Source organism: Erpetoichthys calabaricus, chromosome 10 (genome assembly GCF_900747795.2).
Source record: "Erpetoichthys calabaricus chromosome 10, fErpCal1.3, whole genome shotgun sequence".
Taxonomy (NCBI): Eukaryota; Metazoa; Chordata; class Cladistia; order Polypteriformes; family Polypteridae; genus Erpetoichthys; species Erpetoichthys calabaricus.
In genome coordinates, this window is record NC_041403.2 from 5,463,843 (window position 1) to 5,488,035 (window position 24,193).

General features: G+C 42.2%; 1 protein-coding gene across 1 annotated transcript in view; it reads right to left on the minus strand.

Annotated features, from left to right (window-relative positions):
* Positions 1–5,196: 5,196 nt before the first annotated feature.
* Positions 5,197–24,193, minus strand: part of LOC114658741 (cytochrome P450 2J4-like) — a 62,846-nt gene continuing 43,849 nt past the window's right edge. The window contains exons 6-9 of the mRNA XM_028810788.2: positions 22,795–22,936; positions 17,613–17,800; positions 10,105–10,246; positions 5,197–5,452 (exon numbers count right to left, since the gene is read on the minus strand). Coding sequence (XP_028666621.1) covers positions 5,277–5,452; positions 10,105–10,246; positions 17,613–17,800; positions 22,795–22,936 — 648 coding nt within the window. The 3' untranslated portion in view covers positions 5,197–5,276. The remainder of the gene's footprint in view (positions 5,453–10,104; positions 10,247–17,612; positions 17,801–22,794; positions 22,937–24,193) is intronic.

A 24,193-nucleotide genomic window follows, 5' to 3' on the forward strand; every position in this document is an offset into this window, starting at 1 on the left:
ATCCTAAGCTCTTTTGTCGTGTGGTGGGTGCAGCAAACCATACCAGTGCATACTCCCCAACCTGACCTGACCTGACCTGTCTTTCACAATTCCTTTTTCTTTTGTGTATTTGCAATTTATTTGCATATTTCGAAGCCATGCTCTCTTTTTTTGGACTTTGCCTTGGATTCTGTAGTGGGACTTTGTTCGCTTGGTAACTCTTTTATGCCTTTCATGCTCTTTGGAGCTTCACAGAGTAATAGAGCATGTTGTGACAATAAGTGGGTCATTTTTTTTGTTTTGTTTTGTTTAGCCAGGGTTTTTGAGGGGATTTTCCCCCCTCTAGTGGGCATTTTTGGAAGTGTTCTTTGGGACTCTTGGTCATAACACCAGCAAACTGGGGGATTTTATGAATATTATTGAAGCTTGACCAACTTTGGTTCAGCAGCATGTTTGACTAACCCTAAAAACATCGAATGATGGACTTAAGCTAACCGCTGCCATCACTGGAGATTTACTTCGAGTTCTTGATGTTTCTGCAGTCGGTGAAGCTAGTTTTTTGTTCCAGTACCTTAGGCTCAAGATACTGTGACAGATAGGGGGGCTCTGTCGTCCCCTTGAACCCTTAGATCAGGCGCCAGACAATACACAATAATCCTCCACTCCCAGATGCGTTGTCACCCTTCCTCCCAACTCAGCTCAATGCTCTGGTGTTTCCCATAGTCTTTTATAGTCCTTGACCCGGAAGTGCTTCTGATCCTTCAGTCCATGTGATTACCCAGCACTTCCGGGTCAGGTGAAAACTCTTCTTCTTCTTTATCCCGGAAGTACGTCATTGTCTCTGTCCCCTCGACTAGGAAGTACTTCCGGGTTATAAGGCAAATAGAAGTCCCTGGGCCTCCCTGCAGCGTCCTCTGGTGGCCCCCATGGTATCCAACAGGGCTGTGCATTTAAACTCCAATGTCCATGAGGCCCTGCTGGAATTCGGGGGGCACCTCCATGTCACAGGGAGGGCTCCATCTGGTGGCCTGGGGGTATTGGCCGGGACAAACTGCCGGCCATATATCACAATACACAGTAGGCCTTGATTCATCAAAATTAGTTTTCTTTATGATGAATTTGTTAGTTGTGTGTTGATATGCCATTAATGGCGGGTATCTTAAATTCACTAAAATAGAATTCAGGGTGGCGTGAGTGTGACAAACTGAAGACGGTGCAAAACAATCTGCCAAATGAGGGGCGGCCATAAAACTCCAAAAGCGGGATTTTATCAGCACTTTTCAAAATGTTTCACCTATGGATTTTTAGTATTAAGCAGGTGGAAAATTCTGCTTCATGCTTTTTGGTGGGCCAGGCTTCTGAAACATGTGTGTGTGTGTGTGTGTGTGTGGGGAGGGTGGGGGGGTTCCCCCCTGGGACAAAACCCCTAGTGTTCACTGTCTTACATTCACTACAAAATTAAAATTCATTGACCAGAAGCAACTTTCTTGGCTTGGAATTTGTCTCTCAAGCTCTATGACTGTTCCAAGCAACTAACCATGAATGGCATTAACGTGTCATGTACTTTCTCAAGCACCATAATTAATTCCCGGATACACCCCCCTGCATAGAGCGCTTTCAATGTTTTCATATAATCGGATATCAAGGTCTACATCACACAGAACAAAAACATGAACACTTCTAGCATATCATTATAAAAGTTCCTGGACCCTGGCCAGGTGTCTGCCGGCTGGCGGATGGGCTTCTCTTTCATTGGCATGAGGGCAGCAACAGCTTAAGCACGTCTGACCTTATGTTTATAATGTGGTTAGGGTTTGTTCGATCCTTCTTTCTTTGAGTGTCTTTCTTTTCCAGAATATGATTATGTGCTTTGTGTTTTCTTTAAGAGCTGCAGTACTGCGAGAAGTGCGAAGATAGGAAGCGTTTCCCACCTTGGAGACTGGTAATGCTCTGAAGACGAGGTAGCGTAGGTTAGTGAGAAAGAGCTTTCCCATTATGAAGGTGGCCATTACCGGAGCTACAAAGTTGGGCGCATCGTGAGAGCAGAGCTAAGCCCCCTGAAGAGCAGTGTGGTGGCTCAGCAATTGGTTGGAAACTAGGAGCTGTACGTTTAGGCCTATAATCTCCTGTTTATTTGTCAGAGTGGCTTTATTAAATGGATTGTGGGATGATACTGTATAATACAATACAATACAATACAGTTTATTTTTGTATAGCCCAAAATCACACAGGAAGTGCCGCAATGGGCTTTAACAGGCCCTGCCTCTTGACAGCCCCCCAGCCTTGACTCTCTAAGAAGACAAAGAAAAACTCCCAAAAAAAACCTTGTAAGGAAAAAATGGAAGAAACCTTGGGAAAGGCAGTTCAAAGAGAGACCCCTTTCCAGGTAGGTTGGGCGTGCAGTGGGTGTCAAAAGAAGGGGGTCAATACAATACAATGCAGTACACAGAACAGAACAATTTCTCAATATAGTAAGAAATAAAAAATATAAATTTTAGAAGTACGGAGCAGAATTTAACAGTAGATGATATATCCCATAATAAGATTTGGATTTGTATAGAGTCCTGGAGACCTCATTCTTCAAGCTGCCTCCCCCATTTTGCCATTCCACGGCTTAAACAGTGCTGGGCCAGCCAATCCGATGAAAGGACCCCTCTTTCCCATGATTCCTGCGATCCTCCATCTGGGATGACTTTTACTTAGGCAGGCAAAACAACTTGGCAGGTGGGCCATGGCACCAAGTGCCACATTTGAGTACCGAGAAGAAAAACAGAATAAGTGAGGGTTAGTATACAATTATAACTGTCATGTTACTTATGTTTAAGTGCTAATGACTAACAACAGAGATGCAGTCTGTACAGTTAATCAGCAGCTCTAGTCAGGATATGCTAAACTGAAGTAGTGAGTCATCAGCCGGGATTTAAAAGCTGTGACCGAAGGGGCATCTCTTATAGTAGCAGGCAGACCATTCCACAGTTTAGGGGCCCTGTAACTAAAAGCTCGACCTCCCACTGTTATTTTATTAATCATTGGAATCACAAGCAGACCGCCAGCTTGAGATCTTAATGTGCGCTCTGCTTTGTAAGTCATGATAAGTTCAGACAAGTAAGCCGGACCTTGACCATTTAATGCTTTATATGTTAAAAGAAGGATTTTGAAATCTGCCCTAAACTTAACCGGGAGCCAGTGTAAGGACTTGAGGACTGGGGTTATGTGTTCGTATTTTCTTGTTCTTGTAATAATTCTTGCAGCCGCATTTTGGATTAACTGGAGGCTGTATAAAGAACAGTTTGAACATCCAGTGAACACCGCATTGCAGTAGTCAATCCTACTAGAGATAAATGCATGAATTATTTTCTCAGAATCCTGTTTATTTAAAAAGCGCCTTAATTTCTAACATTTTTAAGATGGAAGAAACATGTTTTGAACAACTTTGTGATATGCGCTTTAAATGACATGCTAGAGTCAAAGATAACTCCTAGATTGCGGGCTGATTCAGTAAAATTGACTGCGATTCCAACTTAGTTAAATGATGACAAAATATTGTTGTGATCAGCATCATTCCCTCCAACAATTAACATCTCTGTTTTATCTGTATTTAAAGACAAGTAGTTCTTATTCATCCACTCCTTTAATTCACTAACACAACTAATTAAAGACAACATTGGAGAAACTTCGTTTGATTTAAATGAAAGGTATAACTGGGTGTCATCTGCATATGAGTGAAAATTAACATTATGTTTCCTAATGAGAGATCCCAGTGGAACATTGTACAGTGAAAACAGTAAAGGTCCCAGTACTGAGCCCTGCGGGACACCATATTGAACTTCTGTGTATAATGATGGAGTACTGTCAGCACATTTCTGTACATATTGGAATCGATTTGATAAGTAAGAACTAAACCAAGCGAGCACGGTGCCTGTAAGCCCAACATCATTTTCTAGCCTGTGCAGTAAAATAGAATGGTCGATGGTGTCAAATGCTGCACTTAAGTCCAACAACATAATTACAGTGGAGTTTCCTTCATCAGAGGATATCAGAATGTCATTTACAACCAGCGTTAGTGCAGTTTCTGTACTATGGCCAGTGCGAAAACCAGACTGGAATTTCTCAAATAAATTGTAATGCGTAAGGTGTGTCTGAAGCTGACTGGCGACTACTTTTTTTAGTATTTTAGAGAGAAACGGTAAATTTGAAATAGGCCTATAATTATTTAGTATAAATAGTATAATTATAATTACTGTATAAGCCATTATTATTTTTTTTTTGATGTTTTACCCTCATTTTTGTTCTTTAGCCAGGTAAGAGCTCTCTTATGTAGAGGAAAGCCTTTTAGTTTTTAATTTTAGTTTTGTTTTTCCTTTTCTGAGATTGACACAGTCAGGTTTTTTTCTGCATGCTTTTAGATTGGCATTGCCCACTTGTGTCTGTTGCACTTGAACTGTGTTTTTCGAATACACCAACTTTCCACTGTAAATATTCATCGCTTTAAGAATTGTCCTTTTCTGAACTGACCTGTTGTTGAATAAAACCAACCTTTTATATTTTAACATCAGCTGCCACCGTTGTCTTTTCTTTTCTTTTCTGACCCTCATTTTTACTTCGGGTCCCAGTCGGTGCTGAACTACCGACAAGCCGGGTTGCCAGATGGGCAGCTTTCATACCAAATTGGGTTATTTTTTAAAATTGTTGTGTGGGGAAAAATTTTGTTTTGGCGGTGTATGTTTTTTAATGCTATTTTGTAAATGCCCATAGACCCCAAATTCCCCCCAACCCCTGACAACAACAGTGGAAATACTCCCAAGAGCAGGGGATGTTGGCACCTGTTAAACACCAAGAGGGACCAGGTGTCAGCAGCATCAATTATTTGGGCTGGTCCACAGCTCCATTAGGTGGGCTTTCAGCTGTCATTAGGCTGAAAATATTTGTAAGACCTCACAACCCTGGGGACAAGCCATTAATTCCACAGTCAGCCTGTGTCAACATCTAGATACAGTATAAGGGGACATCGGTCCCCATTCTTCACCCAGTGTTGAGTTAGGTAGACAGCGTCCAGGCTACATCTCAAAGATTTCAGTCCACATTTGGTTCAAAAGAAGCAGTGAGCCATTGGGCAGCCCCAGGCCAACTTAGCTCCTGCTGCCAACACATTGATGAGGAGCATAAAATCAGTCTTGACATACAAAAATAAATAAATAAATACACAAGACTTAGTCCTATAATATAAACGTGTTTATTAAAGAGCAGAGACACCGAGTGCCCAGCTCACCACACCATCCTGATTTCTCCCGGGAGCTTCAGCGGGCCACGGCACAGATCTCTCTCATCACCGGGGTGCGCGTCAAGCCATTCTGGGACTGGAGACTCAGCTGCACTCCTTCAGGGGTGTGGAAGGTGAACTTCTGGAGCAAAGAGCTGAAGAAGAGGAAAAGCTCCATGCGGGCCAGAGACTCACCAAGGCAGGAGCGCTTACCTGAGGGAGAAATACAGAGAGTCACCTTACAGGGGTCATGAGGTAACACCTTCACATACAGAGTGTTAGTATGGGGGGTGTAATCGGGGGGAGAGGGGCTCAAGCTGACATCATCCCGCTGTAGAGTGAATTGAGAAAGTATTCAGCCCTCTTCACTTTCTGTACACTTTATTGTGCTATAGGTTTAATTTTAATCAATCTACACTCAATTACCCATACCGACCGTGCGGAAGCATGTTTTAAGAAAGATTTGTAAATGTATTAAAAAACAAAAACTGAAATTTTCTCATTCATAGAAGTATTCAGACACCTAACTCTGTACTTTGTAGAAGCCCCTTTGGCAGCAACTCCAGCTTTGAATCTGCTTAGGAAGTCTCTACAAGCTTTGCACATCTGGAAGTTCATCCCATTGTTCCTGACAGATCCTCTCAAGCTCTTGCACCAAGGTCCAAGTTAGACTGAATGGGAAGCATCAGTAAACGACCATGATGGAAGAAGAGTTGTGCCTGCCATTAGTAATCTTAAGAGGAAGAAGAAGAAGAAGAAGATGGAGACTCAGACCTATTGATCAAAGCAGTGAAGGAAGGGCATGTGTAATATTCTCCTGAGTGGGTCATCTATGTTTCCAAGAGTTATCTATCTATCTATCTATCTATCTATCTATCTATCTATCTATCTATCTATCTATCTATCTATCTATCTATCTATCTATCTATCTACATGCTGAGCAGATGCATTATTAAATATGGTTGCAAGTCTTCCTTGTGTTCTGAGGTCCTGATGCGTCATATTCATTCATTCGTTCTCCCACATGACCAGCCTCTCCTTGAAAGTCATCACTTTTGGATAAAAGGCCGCGCGACAAATCTAGCGCCCAGTTTCGCCGCGCGACCCTCGCGCCCGGCGGTGGACACGTCAAGAATGAACTCGGCTTAAGTAACACACGGGGCTGTGGCAGGGGTAGGCAACGTCGGTCCTGGTGAGCCGCAGTATGTGCAGGTTTTTGTTCCAACCCAGTTCCTTAACGAGAACTCAATTATTGCTGATGAAGCACATATTGCTTAAGTGACATTTTGATGCTTCATTTTAGTGGTCTCGCTTGTTAAGGTTCTCCAACCTTAATTGCTTATTTCAATCTTAAACTGCTGCATTCAGTGTTTTAATTGCTCCTTATTAGCAATAAGATGTAAAAGACAAAGCAGCCAGCAGTTCTCCAGCTAGCTTTTTTCCAATTACATCTGTGTGTGTTCATCATGCACTGTTTGATTTAATAAAACACTTAATAGAAAAATGTGACAGACTGAAAATGATCTGTTTTAGGCTTCATATCATTTGGATGATATCCTTGGAAAGGAAAAAAATCTACGATAAGAGCCTTACATTGCACAGACTAACAAGCCATAAAATTAAATAAGGTCTGAGACTGGCAATGATTGGTTTCTAATTAAGCAACTGGGTTGGAATGAAAACCTGTAGCCACTGCGGCTCACCAGGACCGACGTTGCCTACCCCTGGGCTGTGGGGATCATAATCCGGCTCTACGGTATTATGCGCGTTTGCAGAAAACATGTCACACGTGCTCAAAATGTAACTTCCGCTTGCAGAATGTGCCGCGCTCGCACACAGACACAGATGGCAAGTTGCGCAGCCTGAGAACAATCACGTGACTATAAAACAATTGCAAAACGAACCTCGCATGCTGAAAAATGTAACGTATGTTTGAAAAAATAACACACAGACTTTTCGCAGTAATCTACATCCATAATATGAGGGCATTCGAAATATCAATATAAGAAATGCAGAAATAAATGGAGCATGCATGAAATGTCGAGAAAATGAAAGCCCGATTTCTGAATGGAAATAGAATAGAATAGAATGTCTTTTATTGTCACTATACACATGTACAATGAGATTAAAAGCAGCTCCTCCAGTGCAGACATATATGTAAAACACAACAAATAAAAAAACAAATGGTGCAAAAAGTTGCAAAAAAAAAAAAAGTACTGCGACGCTATATACTCGTGCATATGGAAAGAATAAATAAATAACTATTACACTATTGGGTTATTGCACATTATTTAAATATTGCACAATAATGCTGATCATGTGCAGTGAGTAGTGGATGTTGGACCCTGAGAGTAATGATATTGTACAGTATACAGATATTACACAGTTATTATCAGTACCATTTAGATATTAGATATTGCACAGTTGATGGATAGAAGGAAGTCCAGGGATTGGGGGGTCAGACTGTGTAGTCAGTGCATGTGTGAGTTTAGAATGGTTATGGCTTTTGGGAGATAAAACAGTTGTTGAGTCTGTTTGTCCTTGTTGTGATGCCCCTATAGCGCCTCCCTGAGGGCAGCAGGTCAAACAGATCAGAGCCAGGGTGGCAGCTGTCCTTGATGATGTGTTTTGCTCTGCTGAGGTGTAAATGTCCATCAGGGAGGGGAGAGGGCAGCCGATGATCTTCTGTGCTGCCTTTACTACTCTCTGAAGCCTCTCCCTGTCTGCCATACCATACTGTGATACAGTACATCAGCAGGCTCTCGATGGACGAGCGGTAGAAGGTCAGTAGCAGGTTGGAGTCCAGGTTGTGCTTTCTGAGGACCCTCAGGAAGTGTAACCGCTGCTGAGCCTTCTTGATGACTGCTGTGATGTTGTCTGTCCAGGAGATGTCAGCGGAGATAAGGATGCCGATAAACCGGAAGGTATGGACCCTCTCCACACACTCGCCGTTGATGTAAAGGGGGGCTAAGTCGGTGCTGTGCCTCCTGAAGTCAACAATGATCTCCTTGGTTTTCCTGGTGTTCAGAGCCAGATTGTTCTTTGAACACCAGGCTTCCAACTTCAGGACCTCCTCTCTGTAAGCTGCCTCTTCTCCCTTTGAGATGAGTCCGACCACTGTGGTGTCGTCAGCAAACTTGACGATGAGGTTGTTGTTGTGGGACAGACTGCAGTCATGGGTATAAAGACAGTACAGGAGGGGGCTCAGCACACAGCCTTGTGGGGTACTGGTGTTCAGTGTGCGAATGGAGGAGTGGTGGGGGCCGAGTCTCACAGTCTGGAGCTGGTTGGTAAGAAAGTCTTTTATCCAGACACATCTGAGAGGGGGGAGGCCAAGAGTGACCAGTTTGGTGATGAGAATGTCAGGAATGATTGTATTGAAAGCTGAGCTGTAATCCACAAAGAGCATCTGGACGTAGCTCTGCTGCTGCTCCAGGTGGCTCAGCACAGAGTGGAGAGCTATGGCGATGGCGTTTTCTGTGGATTTGTTCGCATGTTATGCAAATTGGTAGGGATCGAAGTCCTCGATATGCTGGAGAACCAGTCTCTCGAAGCAATTCATGATTACTGGAGTGAGGGCCACAGGGTGATAATCATTTAGGCTGGTCTGAATCTGAAGAACATCTCAATAAATAAATAAATTACCAAACACACAAGTAAATAAATAAATAAACACATTGCAGTGATCAAATTGTCATGACTTGCAGCACACTGTTAAAAGGGTGGAATTAAATTCCAGTATTGGCATTAGAAGAGAAAATTCCAGGGGCTGCTATATACTTTAGCATTGCAGAAAGAGATTTTTGACTCCGGTATAAAAGCCCATTTCACAAAGCTCCTGACACACAGTTCTTGTGCTGATGTTGCTTCCAGTGACAGTTTGGAACTCTCCTGTTGTGATGATGCTACAGAGGATCAGCCATTTTTATGGACTTGAGCACTCGGCCCCCTGCTCTGAGAGTCTCCGTGGTCTACCACTTTGTGGCTGAGATTTTGTTGCCCCTTGACGCTTCCACTTCACATTAACAACACTTACAGGTGACCAGGGCAGGTTTAGCACAGCAGAAGTGTCACACACACAGACTTGTGATGAAGGTGGCATCCTATAACAGTGACACATTTAAAGCCACTGAGCTCTTCAGTCTACTGCCTGTGTTTGATAATGGAAGCTTAACGACTATGTGCTTGATTTTAACAATGAAATAGCCGAACCCAATCATTTTTGTTTGGTACACAGACTTTAGGTCATATATTGTATAGGAAAAGCGTTGCATCGTTTCACATTTTCTCAAAGCGCCCACGTGATAGAGTGCTATTCACTATTATGACATAAAACAATAGGCCTCCCTTTACACAGAGGGCGGCTCCATCATCTCTATGACAATATGCCTTTGTTATTATATTTCTCAAGCTTCTTTAAAAAGCTAAATGTCAACCCTTAGGACAAATAAAGTATCAATGTGCCTGTCTGCCTGTCTGGCGAAGTCTGTGATGACAGTTCTTCACAAGCTGATTTCTCAAATACACTTTGTTATCTGTTTCAGGTGTCCAGCTGTTCCACTCGCACACACAGCTAATTTAAAGAGGACAAGTAACCAGGCAGGCACATCTTTGAGGCAGAGGAGTGCGCAACCACAGAGGAAATATAAAAGAAAAAAATCCATAGAGATGGGGAGTGTGGTGGGATTTGAACATCGATGTCTGCAGCTGTGTGGCACCAGCACTGACCACATTGTGACCTCGTGTCTGAAGGGAATGCCAAATGAAACAAAGAACTAAAATTATGAATCAGCAAGTAAAATCACCAGTCGTCATACAATTGAATGTATATTTGTGTGCATGTGAGTGAAAGCAAATGGCGTTACCTGCTGAAAATGCCATGAAGGCGTCTTTCCTTTTGAACTTTCCGTCAGCGTTCAGGAAGTGCCCAGGGTTGAAGGAGTCAGGGGTTTCCCATTCATTCTTGTCAAAAAGCACAGATGTCAGATTTATAACCACCGTAGTGTTCTAGAAGAGAAAGAGAAATTCATCAGCGTTCCTTGATCTGCTGGAGCATTTATGGAACAGCGTCCAGTTGTTAAGGCTACCAACGAAGTCCCCGGCACCCCCACAGAGGCTAATCACATTTTTTGGCAATGGTGCGGAAATGTTCAGGACCTTGTGTGTGGCCAAGAGAAGTCATTTAATTAATTGATGGTGTGCCCTCTAAAAGACAAAGACACAGAAAGTCTTCAGACCCTTTTAGCTCCTGCACACTTCTATTGTGTTATCTATCTATCTATCATATAGTGCCTTTCATATCTATCTATCTATCAATCATATAGTGCCTTTCATATCTATCTATCTATCTATCTATCTATCTATCTATCTATCTATCTATCTATCTATCTATCTATCTATCTATCTATGATATAGTGCCTTTCATATCTATCATATAGTGCCTTTCATATCTATCTATCATATAGTGCCTTTTATATCTATCTATCTATCTATGATATAGTGCCTTTCATATCTATGATATAGTGCCTTTCATATCTATCTATCTATCATATAGTGCCTTTCATATTTATCTATCTATGATATAGTGCCTTTCATATCTGTCATATAGTGCCTTTCATATCTATCTATCTATCTATCTATCTATCTATCTATCTATCTATCTATCTATCTATCTATCTATCTATCTATCTATCTATCATATAGTGCCTTTCATATCTATCATATAGTGCCTTTCATATCTATCTATCTATCATATAGTGCCTTTCATATCTATCTATCTAATTTAAATTGATAAATTTGCCATCTATGCCCATCAATCTCCACTCAGTAAACCTCAATGACAAAGTGAAGATTTGTTCTCAGAAAAGTTTGCAAATTTTTCACAATCAAAAACTGAAATCTCTCATTCCTAAACGTATTCAGACCCCTTGCTGTGGCCCTCCAATTTGTGCTCTTGGGTGGTGCTGCTTGCTTTAACTCTCCTTGAGATGTTTCTAGAACTTGCTAGCAGTCCACCTGTGGTAAATTGAATTGACCAGACATCGTTCAGAAAGTTCATGTGTCCCTGTGTATAGAAGGTCCCACAATTCACATTGCATGTAAGGACAGAAACCAAGCAGTAAAGTCCAAGGAACTCTTTGCAGACCTCGTGTCAAATTGTGGTGAAGCTCAGAGTGGGTTAGAAAATGACTGACTGACTGACCGATTACATAAAGGGGATCGGACCATTTCTAAAGCTCAGAGTGTTCCCAGAGGCACAGAGGGCCTCAAAAATTTTGAAACGGAAGAAATTTGGAGGGCGGCACGGTGGCGCAGTGGTAGCGCTGCTGCCTTGCAGTTAGGAGACCTGGGTTCGCTTCCCGGGTCCACCCTGCGTGGAGTTTGCATGTTCTCCCCGTGTCTGCGTGGGTTTCCTCCCACAGTCCAAAGACATGCAGGTTAGGTGGATTGGTGATTCTAAATTGGCCCTAGTTTGTGTGTGTCCTGCGGTGGGTTGGCACCCTGCCCGGGATTGGTTCCCTGCCCTGTGTTGGCTGGGATTGGCTCCAGCAGACCCCCATGACCCTGTGTTCGGATTCAGTGGGTTGGAAAATGGAAGGATGGAGAAATTTGGAGCCACCAGGACTATTCTTAGAGTTTAGCAGTCTGGACAAAAAGTAACTGTTCAAGAAGGGCCTTGGTCAGGGAGTTGACCACAAACTCACTGGCCACTCTAAAAGAGCTGTAGAAGTCCTCAGATGAGATGACAGAAACTGTGAGAAGCACGACAATCTGGGCAGCACTCCATCAATTAGGTGTTTTTGGCAGAGTGGGCTAAATGGAAGCCCCACTTGTGTTAAAGGCTTAAAAGAGCTTAAAAGACTCTGAGACAAAATTCTATGGTCTGGTGAGACTAAAATTGAACTCTTTGGGCAGAATTTTAAGCACTATGTCTGGTGAAGGCCAGGAAGTGCTCATCACCGGCCTAATATAATCACTATGGTGAAGCATGGTGGTTCCAACATCATGTTGTGGGGTGTTGCAGGGACAAGGAGACTTGTCAGAAATGAAGGACAGATGAATGCAGGCAAATGTGACAAGGTCCTTGAAAGAAAGCCTGTGGCAGAGCATTTGCCACCTCGGAGTGGGGTGACGGGTCACTTTTCAACATAACAGTGATCTGAAGCATGCGTTTAAGTCCATTGACTTGTGCAGCTAAAGGCCATGGAACATGTGTGGGAAGACCTGAAGCTGGCATCTTACAGACACATCCCATCCAGTCTTATAGAGTTTGTCAGGATCTGCAAGGAAGAATGGAATAAGCTGCCTAAAACCAGGTGTGCAGAGCTGGTAGAGACTTGACCAGTTTGACTCACGACTGCAATTGCTGCCTAAGCGGCTTTTAGACAGTACTGAATGAAGGGCCTGAGAACTCCTAGGAATGAGAGATTTTAGTTTTTGAATTTTAGTACACTAGCCTTTCTGAAAACATGTTGCCACTTTGTCATAATGGTTTTTCAGTGTAGGATGATGGACAATAATGGCAAATGTATCCATTTAAAATGAAATCTACAATACAATAAAGTCCAGAAAGACAAGTGCTCTGTATAATTTCCAAATCCAATTAGTAATGGCACTCTTGATTATTATTATTAATAATAATAATGCTTTTTTATTTTATTGGTGAATGCAGATATGCCGACACGGCTGTCCAGATACTTGTGAAGAGTGTGAAGTCCAGCATTTCTTGTTGAGGTTTGTTGGTGTCTGTACCAGGGCTGACTTAACGCATGGGCATGCTGGGCACTTGGCTATAATGCTGTTATAATGCTGGTCAGTAAAACCCCCCAAAATATTGCTCCTATTCTTAAGCAGGCCCTGATTGAGTGCATGCCTGTCAGTTCAGTTTACAGTCCATGTGCTGTTCAGACTGCTTCATGTGCCAATCAGCATTGTGTAGAAGTGCAGGTTCTGTGTGTTGTTTTTGTCTGTCCTTGGAAAACCTGAAAGGACATAAATGACAGCGGGCCATATTTGCATTTTGTTAACTAAAACAGGATTGATTGACTACACAGAGTTTATCGGATGTGAATATCTACTGTAGATAGCGAGTGACTGACGGAAAACAGCCGAGTGCTGTCGAGACAGGAGGGTGTGGGTGGCGGTGATCACGCAATGTCCTCCATGAATGTGGCCACTGCCATCAAGTGTCAACTGGGCTACAAGAAATTCTGTTGGTCGCATTGTCTATTTAAAATGGGGCCCATGTTTTTCTTTTTATTCTTAAAGCACTCTAATTCCAATGTTTTCATGTACATGTAGGGGTGATGTGGATAATCTAAAGACCCAATTCTGAGGTGGGGTTTTGACCAAAGGAATGGAGAAGGAGCACGTGATTTTTTATTTATTCTAGTTTATTTACAGATCGCCACGAGGACACTAATCGGTCTGCCACTACCAGCTCCTGGCATTTTCACTTCTACTCTTCTACACAGTTAGTTATACAATACTTCTGATACCTTTGATTAACCCTGGGCACTGTAACTGAAGCCTTTTGTCTTAAGAAACTTCTCCAGGTGAAGCCAGCTATTAACATTAGGTCCCTTCATAATTTCCAACACTTCAGTCATGTCACCTCTTAATCTCCATTTGCTTAAATTGAAAAGGTTTCAATCTCTCCTCATAGCTCATAGCTCTCAGTCCTGAATCCACATAGTTGCTCTCCTCTTGACTTTCTCTAGTGCTGCTATGTCTTTTTTTTGTAATATGGACACCAAAGCTGCACATGATACTCCACAGGCCTTGTTTATAAAACTTTGAGTAAAAAGCGTGAAAATATGCACATGCAAAAACAAACAAAAAAGGCAAAAAAAAAATCAGTATATATAATACTGGTTTATGTACATTTCTATGCATATTAGATAGATAGATAGATAGATAGATAGATAGATAGATAGATAGATAGATAGATAGATAGATAGATAGATAGATAGATACTTTATTAATCTGCAAGGGGAAATTCACATACTCCTGCAACAGCATACTGATAAAAACAAAATTAATTAAAGAGTGATAAAAATGCACACCGCCACGTAGAAGAAGGCACTCGCCACAACCGTCTGATAGAACATCTGCAGCATCTTATTACAGATGTTGAAGGACACCAGTCTTCTAAGGAAGTATAGTCGGCTCTGTCCTTTCTTGCACAGCGCATCAGTATTGGTAGTCCAGTCCAGTTTATCATCCAGCTGCACTCCCAGATATTTATAGGTCTGCACCATCTGCACACAGTCACCTCTGATGATCACGGGGTCCATGAGGGGCCTGGTTCTCCTAAAATCCACCACCAGCTCCTTGGTTTTGCTGGTGTTCAGTTCTAGGTGGTTTGAGTCGCACCATTTAACAAAGTCCTTGATTAGGTCCCTATACTCCTCCTCCTGCCCACTCCTGATGCAGCCCACGATAGCAGTGTCGTCAGAGAACTTTTGCACGTGGCAGGACTCCAAGTTGTATTGGAAGTCTGATGTATATAGGCTGAACAGGACCGGAGAAAGTACAGTCCCCCTGCCGTGCTCCTGTGCTGCTGACCACAATGTCAGACCTGCAGATCCCGAGACGCACATACCGAGGTCTGTCTGTAAGATAGTCCACGATCCATGACACTAGGTATGAATCTACTCCCATCTCTGTCAGCTTGTCCCTAAGGAGCAGAGGTTGGATGGTGTTAGAGGTTAGCAGAGGTTGGATGGTGCTAGAGAAGTCTAGAAACATAATTCTTACAGCACCACTGCCTCTGTCCAAGTGGGAGAGGGATCGGTGTAGCATGTAGATGAAGGCATCCTCTGCTCCCACCTTCTCCTGGTATGCGAACTGCAGAGGGTCGAGGGCGTGACGTACCTGGTGGTGAAGCAGCAGCTGCTCCATGGACTTCATCACATGTGAAGTCAGAGCTACAGGCCAGAAGTCATTCAGCTCACCAGGATGTGATACCTTTGGGACGGGGTGATGCAAGATGTTTTCCAAAGCCTCGGGACTCTCCCCTGTTCCAGGCTCAGGTTGAAGATGCACTGTAGAGGACTCCCCAGCTTCAATGCATAGACCTTCAGCAGTCATGGTGATACTCCATCTGGACCCGCTGCTTTGCTGGCACGAAGTCTCCTCAGCTCTCTGCTTACCTGGGCTGCTGTAATTGTGGGTGGGGATGTCTCTCCTATGCTAGTATCAGCAGAATGATGGGTGGAGGGTGCAGTACTGTGAGGTGAGAGTGAGAGTGGGTTAGGGTGGTCAAACCTGGTAAAGAAGTTGTTCATCTGGTTTGCTCTCTCCACGTCTCTCTCGATGGTGGCACCCTACTTCAAGCTGCAGCCAGTGATGATCTTCATCCCATCACACACTTCCTTCATGCTGTTATTCTGCAACTTCTGCTCCAGCTTTCTCCTGTACTGCTGCTTCGCTGCCCTGAGCTGGACTCGGAGTTCCTTCTGCACGTTCTTGAGCTCATGCTGATCACCACCTTTAAAAGCCCTTTTCTTCTGGTTCAAAAGGCCCTTGATGTCACTTGTAATCCATGGCTTGTTGCTAACATAGCAGCCTACTGTTCTTACTTTAACTACAATGTCCATACAGAAGTTGATGTAGTCAGTAGTGCAGTCAACAACCTCCTCAATGTTCTCACTATGTGACCCCTGCAGGATATCCCAGTCTGTAGTTCCAGTCTCTCAGAGCCTGCTCTGCCTCAGGGGACCACTTCCTGAATGAGCGTGTGGTTGTAGGTAGGTCCCTCACTCTTGGTTTGTAGTGAGGCTGAAGCAGAACCAGGTTATGATCTGCTCTCCCAAGCGCAGGCAGCAGGGTGGCGCTGTATGCATCTTTAACGTTTGCATACAGTAAGTCAATAGTCCTATTTCCCCAGGTGTTACAATCCACATACTGGGAGAAGGTAGGTAGTGTTTTGTCCAGTGTCACATGGTTAAAATCTCCAGAGATTAGCACAAGCGCCTCAGGGTTCTGCATTTGTAGTTTAGCGACGGCAGAGTGGATGATGTCACCTCTATTATCATTTATAAATCACAATCACCTTGTAAATATGCATATGAGAGAATGCCGGCCTTAAACATCCATATATGGAGCATGCTAATCAACCTCATACATATGCAATTGCAATGCTGCAGAACGTCATTGGTTGGTAGAGCAGCCTCACACTTGATGCATCGAGACCCCGCCACCTGCATTTAAGAATATCTGCTTGTATTCCACAACAGAGATCTCAAGATGATTGCAGCATTATAGTGTCTCTCCTCTGCTCGCTGAAGGGTCCGGGAAAGGTGTAAGGCACCAAGTAGCCACTGTCACCTGACACACGTAATGACATGATTGCTATTAACATGAATAGTACAGAACATATGGAACCCTAAGGATTCAGCCAGTTACCTTAACAACAAGCCAGCCACCACATCCAGCACCACCACGTCTCTCAAAGCTATTTTGCCTCAAAATAAACGAATCACAGGTTGCCCCCTGGCCATCAAGACACACATATCTTGGATGACTTGTGTGTCAATGGAATGTCACTGCTTACGGTTAACAAAACCTGCTTCATTCTCGCTAGATGCCCTTATTGCAATACGAGTGCAGTCAGCTCCTGCAATTACGTTAGAAAAACCGGACAGTGTAATAAATTTCCTTTTAATGTCAGCAAACATGTGTTATGTTTTATGTATGTGCACCCACACCATATGAAATCTGGATGTAACGCCGCTCTGGTCAGTTAATGGCTCCCAGCACAGCAAGCATGATGGAGAGAAGCTTGGCTGACATACTCCTGACCTGTCGGCCAGTCCCCTGTGAAGTGACAACAGGTAGCTGATATAAACTAACAAAAAAAAGCCAAAAAAGTTCTTCAGTGCAAATACGTAGCATTGGCCCTCTTAAAAGGAAAATAAAATACAGTTTTTATGTCATCATATTCATAACTTGTGAGGTGTCATATGTTTGTCACGTCAACACACATTCTAATAACAGCTCAGTGATATGAATTATTATGCATGTGAGTCATCATTTCGCTGGTTTGGCTGCAGTTCCCTATTTGATCAGGGGTGTCGCCATTTCCCAGTTTCTCTAAAATATTGCGTACGCGTGGGTCAGAGGTGACGTAAATATATGCATGCTCATCAAATTTATTTTTTTTAAACACCAATGTTTGAGTGGGAATTTGTGTACACTCATTTTGAGCCTCTTTTTGTGTGTACTCAGCTTTATAAAGGAGGCCCCAGGCGAGAGCTCCATCATGAGTGTTTTTTACAGTGTAAGCATAACCTCATGCAGGCTTCCAACCAATGTCTTTATGACTTCTCATGCCACCACACAAGCCCTGCTTCTCGCTCCTGTTCTTTACCTTTGGAATGAAGCAGCCACTCAGGGTGACATCCTCGTTAGTCTTTCGGAGCAGGCCTAGTGGGACTATGTTGCTAAATCTTTGGATCTCGTGAATGACGGCGTCGGTGTAAGGCATGTTGGTCCTGTCTTCCATTGAAGGTGGACGTTCACGTCCGATCACGCTGTCAATCTCCGCTCTGACCTGCTCTGTGAGGAGAAAAGAATGGGTGAGATGCAAAGTTATTATAGTTAACGAAAACTAAAATCAAAACTGAAACTATTATTAAAAAACATTTTGTAAACTGAAATAAAATAATTTACAAAACCGAAACGAAAAACTAAAACTAAACGAAATTATTAAAGTAGCTGGAAAGACAAACTGAAATGAAATAATAATCTCTCTATTATAAAAGGAAATCCTGAGATGAGACTTTTTCAAAGTGATAATTTCAAGTCCCGCGAGATGAGACTTTGGCCATGAGATGTTTTCAAGTCACGCCCTCCTCTCAACTAAATTCAACCACGCATACACATATTCACCTCTCATTCGTGTGAATGCTTTTGTCAGACGCAGTTTCTGCGTTCTCGGCTCTTTTACATTTTTATGTTTTCCTCACTTTAAGTTCCCAATAAAAGAAGACGTATTATGTCCAAAACTTATTGAAGAATTTCATCATGAAGGGTGTGGACGCTGAAGTCGATAACAACGAGAGACAAAAACACCAATTTAAAATAAAAAGCAATTTCTTTATTCTTTATTCTTGGTGAGTTAAAGAGACTGCTACCCCCCGCCCCCCCCCCCCCCCAACCCTCTCTGAAGAGACTGGAGCCTCCCCCCCAGCTCAGTGCTACTGGCTGGTCAGAACAGACAGTCTGCGTAAAAGAAAAGAAAAAATCTTCTCTTATATTACCTAGCTTATTGATTAGCTAAAGAAAAAAAGCACATGACAGTTCTTTTTAAGGTCATATATAAATTTCTGTAAATTACAGTTACATTCTGATTATTACATGCACAAGTGCACCGAATTTTTTATCCAAAGAAAGAGCTATTAGGGCGCTAACGTTCCTAAGAAATATGCTCTTATCAGCACACACACATAAGACCAGTTTAAAGCAGTTTCTTATAGTACAGTACATTAGTTATAAAGAAATTACATTCTTATAGTTTTAATATCTTCATTAGATTTTGTTTGGTTAGATTAATAAATCCTTATTTATTAATCCATAAGGGACATGTTTCTTATGGTTTTAAGCAAGAATTCAGAAACTATCACATTGATTTATAATATCACAGGGTGTTCTGTTAGTATAAAGAGGTCAGCATTTTCTCATAAAAGAATGAAAGTTTGTCCCTTAAACTGTGCACAAGCTTAATTCTTTTTCTACCTAAATGAAGAACAAATTCATATAGAAGTAAAAATCATATAGCTCTCTGCAGCATGAATAATACAAAATACAGTCCTTGAGTTAAATACTTATAATCATTACAGTTCAGGTTGTTATCGACCTCTCGAACCCTCAGGTTCCACGCCAAACACCAGGTAAAAGTCCAAGACTTTTTATTTTTATGATAATAATGTGCACTAAGCACCCTCCACTCCACACTACACATACAATAAATCAACACTATTCTCTATAATCACAATACCAATCCTCCTCTCCCAGACACTTCGCCACCCTTCCTCCCAGCTCAGCTCAATGTCTGGACTTTCCCAGAGTCCTTTTATACCCCCTGACCCGGAAGTGGTTCCTGTCCAACTATCCACAAGTCCTCATTACTTCCGGGTCAGAGTAAAAGTCCTTTTCTTCAACCCGGAAGCACGTCGTTCCTTCTGGTCATGTGATCATGACGCACTTCCGGGTTATAGGGCACGTAAGAGTCTGACAGCCTCCCTACAGCGACTCTCGGTGGTCCCCAAGGTATCCAGCAGGGCCGTGTATACAAACTACAAGGTCCACAAGGCCCTGCTGGAATTCGGGGAACCTCCATGCCGTTGGGAGGGCTCCACCTGGAGGCCTGGAGGTGTGGGCCGGAATATTTAGCCGGCCATCCATCACACAGTTAATAATATTTTTTCTTCTTCAAAGGTTATAAACAGAAGAAATCATTACACTGGCAATCCTAGCACCGAGAAACGATGAAGTCAAATGAATTAATGCGAAAATTGTTGATCAGTTACACTGCATATTGGTTAAATGTGTATCAATAGACTCTGCTGAAACAGTTGGTGGTGATGGTGCGGAAGATGAAAACATCAACTTACAATATCATGAAGAATATCTACAACTGTTAACACCGTCTGGTCTCCCACCGCACAAATTACTGTAGAAAGAAGGATGTATCCAAGAAAGGTAATGTAGTACATCTTCCGCAGATAACATTAGACACCAAAGGAGATCTTGATATGCCATTCGTATTCAAACATTTACAGTTTTTGCAAAGACAATTAACAAATCACAGAGACAAATATTTGAAAAAGTCATTTTATTTAATAGAGACAAAGAAACGAAATTCACTCACGGCAGTTACATGTTGCGTTGTTACGATGTAATTCCAAACACAGAATCAAAATGCAATGCGATATTGACCAAAATTTAATTCAAAAAATTGTTTTCACTGAAGTTTTACTGTAAAAGTGTAAGTTTGAAAAGTATTTGCGTGTTAATTTAACATCCAAACAGAACAAAATCATATAACGCAACGAATAACTAACGCAACATGGAACATAATTTACTTTCAAATTATTACGTTTTACTATTTTTTACTGTGGTTAATTGCTCGCTGTAATGTAAAATAGTTCTGTTATGCATATGTAACAATTCCCATGAAAAGAACAATCTGTTTGAATTGAATTTTGATTCTGTGTTTAGACTTTCATCGTGACAACACAATGTATAACTGCCCGTGATTGAATTTCGTTTCTTTCTCTCTATTAAATAAAATGACTTTTTCGCATGTTTGGTTCTGAGATTTGTTAATTGTCTTTGCAGAAGCTATTCTAACGGGAAACTGTTAATGTTTTAATACAAATAGCATATCAAGATCTCCTTTGTTGTGTAATGTTATCTGCAGAAGATGTACTACATTACCTTTCCTGGATACATCCTTCTTTCTACAGTAATACGTGCAGTGGAAGACCAGACAGTGTTAACAGTTCATGATATTGTAAGTTGATGTTTCATCTTCCGCACAATCACCACCAACTGTTTCAGCAGAGTCTATTGATACGCATTTAACCAATTTTCCATGTAACCGATCAATAGTTTTCACGTTAATTCATTTGACTTTATCGTTTTCCCGTGCTAGGGTTGCCCGTGTACTCATTTCTTCTGTTGATAAAAAAAGCTATTCTAACGGGAAACTGTAAATGTTTTAAAACGAATTGCATATCAAGATCTCCTTTGGTGTCTAATGTTATCCCCTACATTACCTTTCTTGTCACCTGTTAAAATTTTACATGTCAAAATTGTTTGACCAAATGTGAATACAACTAATCTTGTCCTGTTGCATAGCCCATCACTCAGACATAAATTACACAATAACGTTACGATGCATCCTTCTTTCAACATTAATTCAGCCGGTGGAAGACCAGACAGTGTAAATGGTTGTAGATATTCTATGTGATATTGTAAGTTGATGTTTTCATCTTCCGCACAATCACCACCAACTGTTTCAGCGTAGTCTATTGATACGCATTTAACCAATTTTCCATGTAACCGATCGATAATTTTCACGTTAATTCGTTTGACTTCATCGTTTCCCTGTGCTAGGATTGCCCGTGTACTCATTTCTTCTTTTCATAACCCTTCGTGATGAAATTCTTCATTAAGATTTGGAAATAATATGAATTGGGAACTTAAAGTGAAGAAAACATAAAAATTTATAAGAGCCGAGAGCGTAGGTACTGTGTCTATCAAAGGCATTCACACAAATGAGAGGTGAGAGAACCGAGTGCGTGACTGAAAATGGTTGAGAGGAGGGTGTGACTTGAACAAAATCTCATGGGCAAGGTCTGAACTCGTGGGACTTGAAAAAATCTTCCAAAAAGTCTTGTCGCGTCGCAGGATTTTGTTTATAAAATAGAGAGGTATAAAAAGGCAAAACTATAATAACCTTGGTGAGATGCCAGATCAGAACTCTGAAGGATCTGCTTCTGAAGCTTTCTAAAGCTTTAAAGAGGAAGAAACTGATGGAAATCACAAACAATTATCATTATTAAAACTCAGCCTAACATCAGTGAAAGTGTGTAGTGTTAGCCTCCATACAATACACATAGTAGAAGTATTCATTACTCAAAGTGGAGCTTTTAAAATTATTTCTCCTACATAAAAATCATTTATTTTCGGACTATTCCAAAGTGGATACATGCTGCTTGGTCACTCTTTGTCAAGCTCTGTTCGGTGTCTGTCTGTGTTTCTCCTTCAAACATGGCCACCCCAAAGCATTAAACTGGCTAATCAGTTTGAGGAAATTGATTGCTGAAGGTCTTGGACATTCATTTTGGGCAAGAAAGTATAAAGTTAATAAGCAATTGTAGGAAGCCAGGCCCCGGGCACAGACAGACGGACACCATATGTCCAAAACACACACGTTTTTATTACACTAATGTTCTGCACACAACACAGTGCTCCAACACAGTATTCAGCTCTTCTCTTCCCGACTCTCCTCTACTCCTTTCTTCCCAAGCTTCATCCTTCTCCTCCTGACTCTGGCCCCAGAATGGAGTGAGACCTTTATAGTGCACCCAGAAGTGCTCCAGGTTTCCCGTGATTAACATCTGGCAGCACTTCCGAGTGTGGCAGAAGTGCTGCATGTCCAGACTCTGGAGCTGTCCAGGTGTCCCCTGGCGGTGGCCATGGACCCCCACCGGGTTGAGCTTCTGAACTCCAATTCCATGACCCCGATGTAAACCAAGGGGGCTGCCCTCTTGTGTCCCGGGGGAGGTACTTCTGGCAGTATGCCCATTCCCCCAGTCTTCTCTTGGAAAGGGTGTCCCGTCTGGGCAGGATCCCCGGCCGTCCATCACACAATGTTGAACAAAGTATAAATAATAGCGCCAGAAGCTTAGGATGACAATCACGTGTCAGAGTAAACGAAAAGTGGCAGATTTAGTAATCCCAGTAAATCCAATAATTATAGGTCTACTGGGGTGGTAACTGTCATATCCGACCCCAGTAAAGGGAGTTGACGATTCACTCACCCTGCACATGTGGATACTTCATCATGTAGAGCAGCGCCCACCGCAGAGTCGTGGATGTCGTCTCCGTCCCAGCCACAAACAGGTCCAGCAGGCAGTAGGCCAGGTTCTCCTCATGGAATTGGGCCTCAACATCATTTTTGCGCTGCGGGTGACCAGAACACACTTGAATTCAGTGACGTGTACAGAACTTTTGTGGAACAATGGCTCAAATGGCATGATGGGACACTTTATGGGATAGGATTGGAAACAAATTGGTGTCCACTTTTATTTCTAATAATGTGGTCACTAGGCAAACTGACCCATGTATGACTGAGTGGTCTCTGCAATGGACTGATGCCCCATCCAAGGCTGCTTTGTGTCCAATGCTGGCGTGATAGGCATTGTGACCCTGAACTGCACTAATCTGGTTTGAGGATGTTGTGCTGGTTTATCCATGTGGGCTGAGAATCCCAACTCCACAGTATAGTCGTAGTATTTGGGCTGTCACACACGTGCACTTCGGAGACAGTGTATGGGCTCAAATACTGTAAGTGTATGTTACCGTTAGACCATGGGTTGGCGCTGTCCTATAACTCGCTCTCCCCTCTCCCTTCTGGTCCTCAGAAGACAACGACCAATTTTCCCTCTTCTGGTTACCAAGATCCCATCTCCTTCTGATGTCATTTCCGGTTCCCACAATACCATTCTCCCAATTACATCATTTCCCATCTAGCGACCACATACGGCAGCCATTATCTGTTTTCTTCTGTTCTGTTTTGAGCTCCTGTCTATAAAGACCTATCAATCACCAGCATTATTTTGACTAACTAAATGGGATGGATCCCCAAATCTTTCACTTTGTCTTGTCTATTCTTTTACAGGGCATAGGAAATTATTATGACAAAGGTGGAATGTGGTGAAATTTTTAGTAGAAACTGACCGGGATTATCCAGGAAGACTAAACCAGGGATTGGTTTAACCAACAGAAAAGATGATTATCAACACTGATTATCACAGATCAAAATAAACCCAAAAAATGTAATCTAAAATTAAAAAAGGCTCTAATCCTAATCTGTGGTCCGTTCATTAATTTTCTGGCTCTCCAAAAGTCGTTTCTTTCATATAGCAAATCCAAAATTTGGACATTAGTCTGAGCAAAATAACATTTGTTTATAATGATGGTGTGGTAACTAAAGATGTTGTGATGCTGGCAAGTCATGTCAGTGACAAAGGATCTCAATGTCATGAACAGTTTGGCCGTAGTCATGAAAGTTACGGAGATAGTAGTGAAGAACACCAAATACACATTTACAAAAGCATGATGATCTGGTTTGAAAATTGAATTTGTTTGGTTGTTCCTTGGCAGTGGCGGACCGTGCATTTCACACCTAGGCCTTCAGTAGTGCTCCGTCTGAATCAA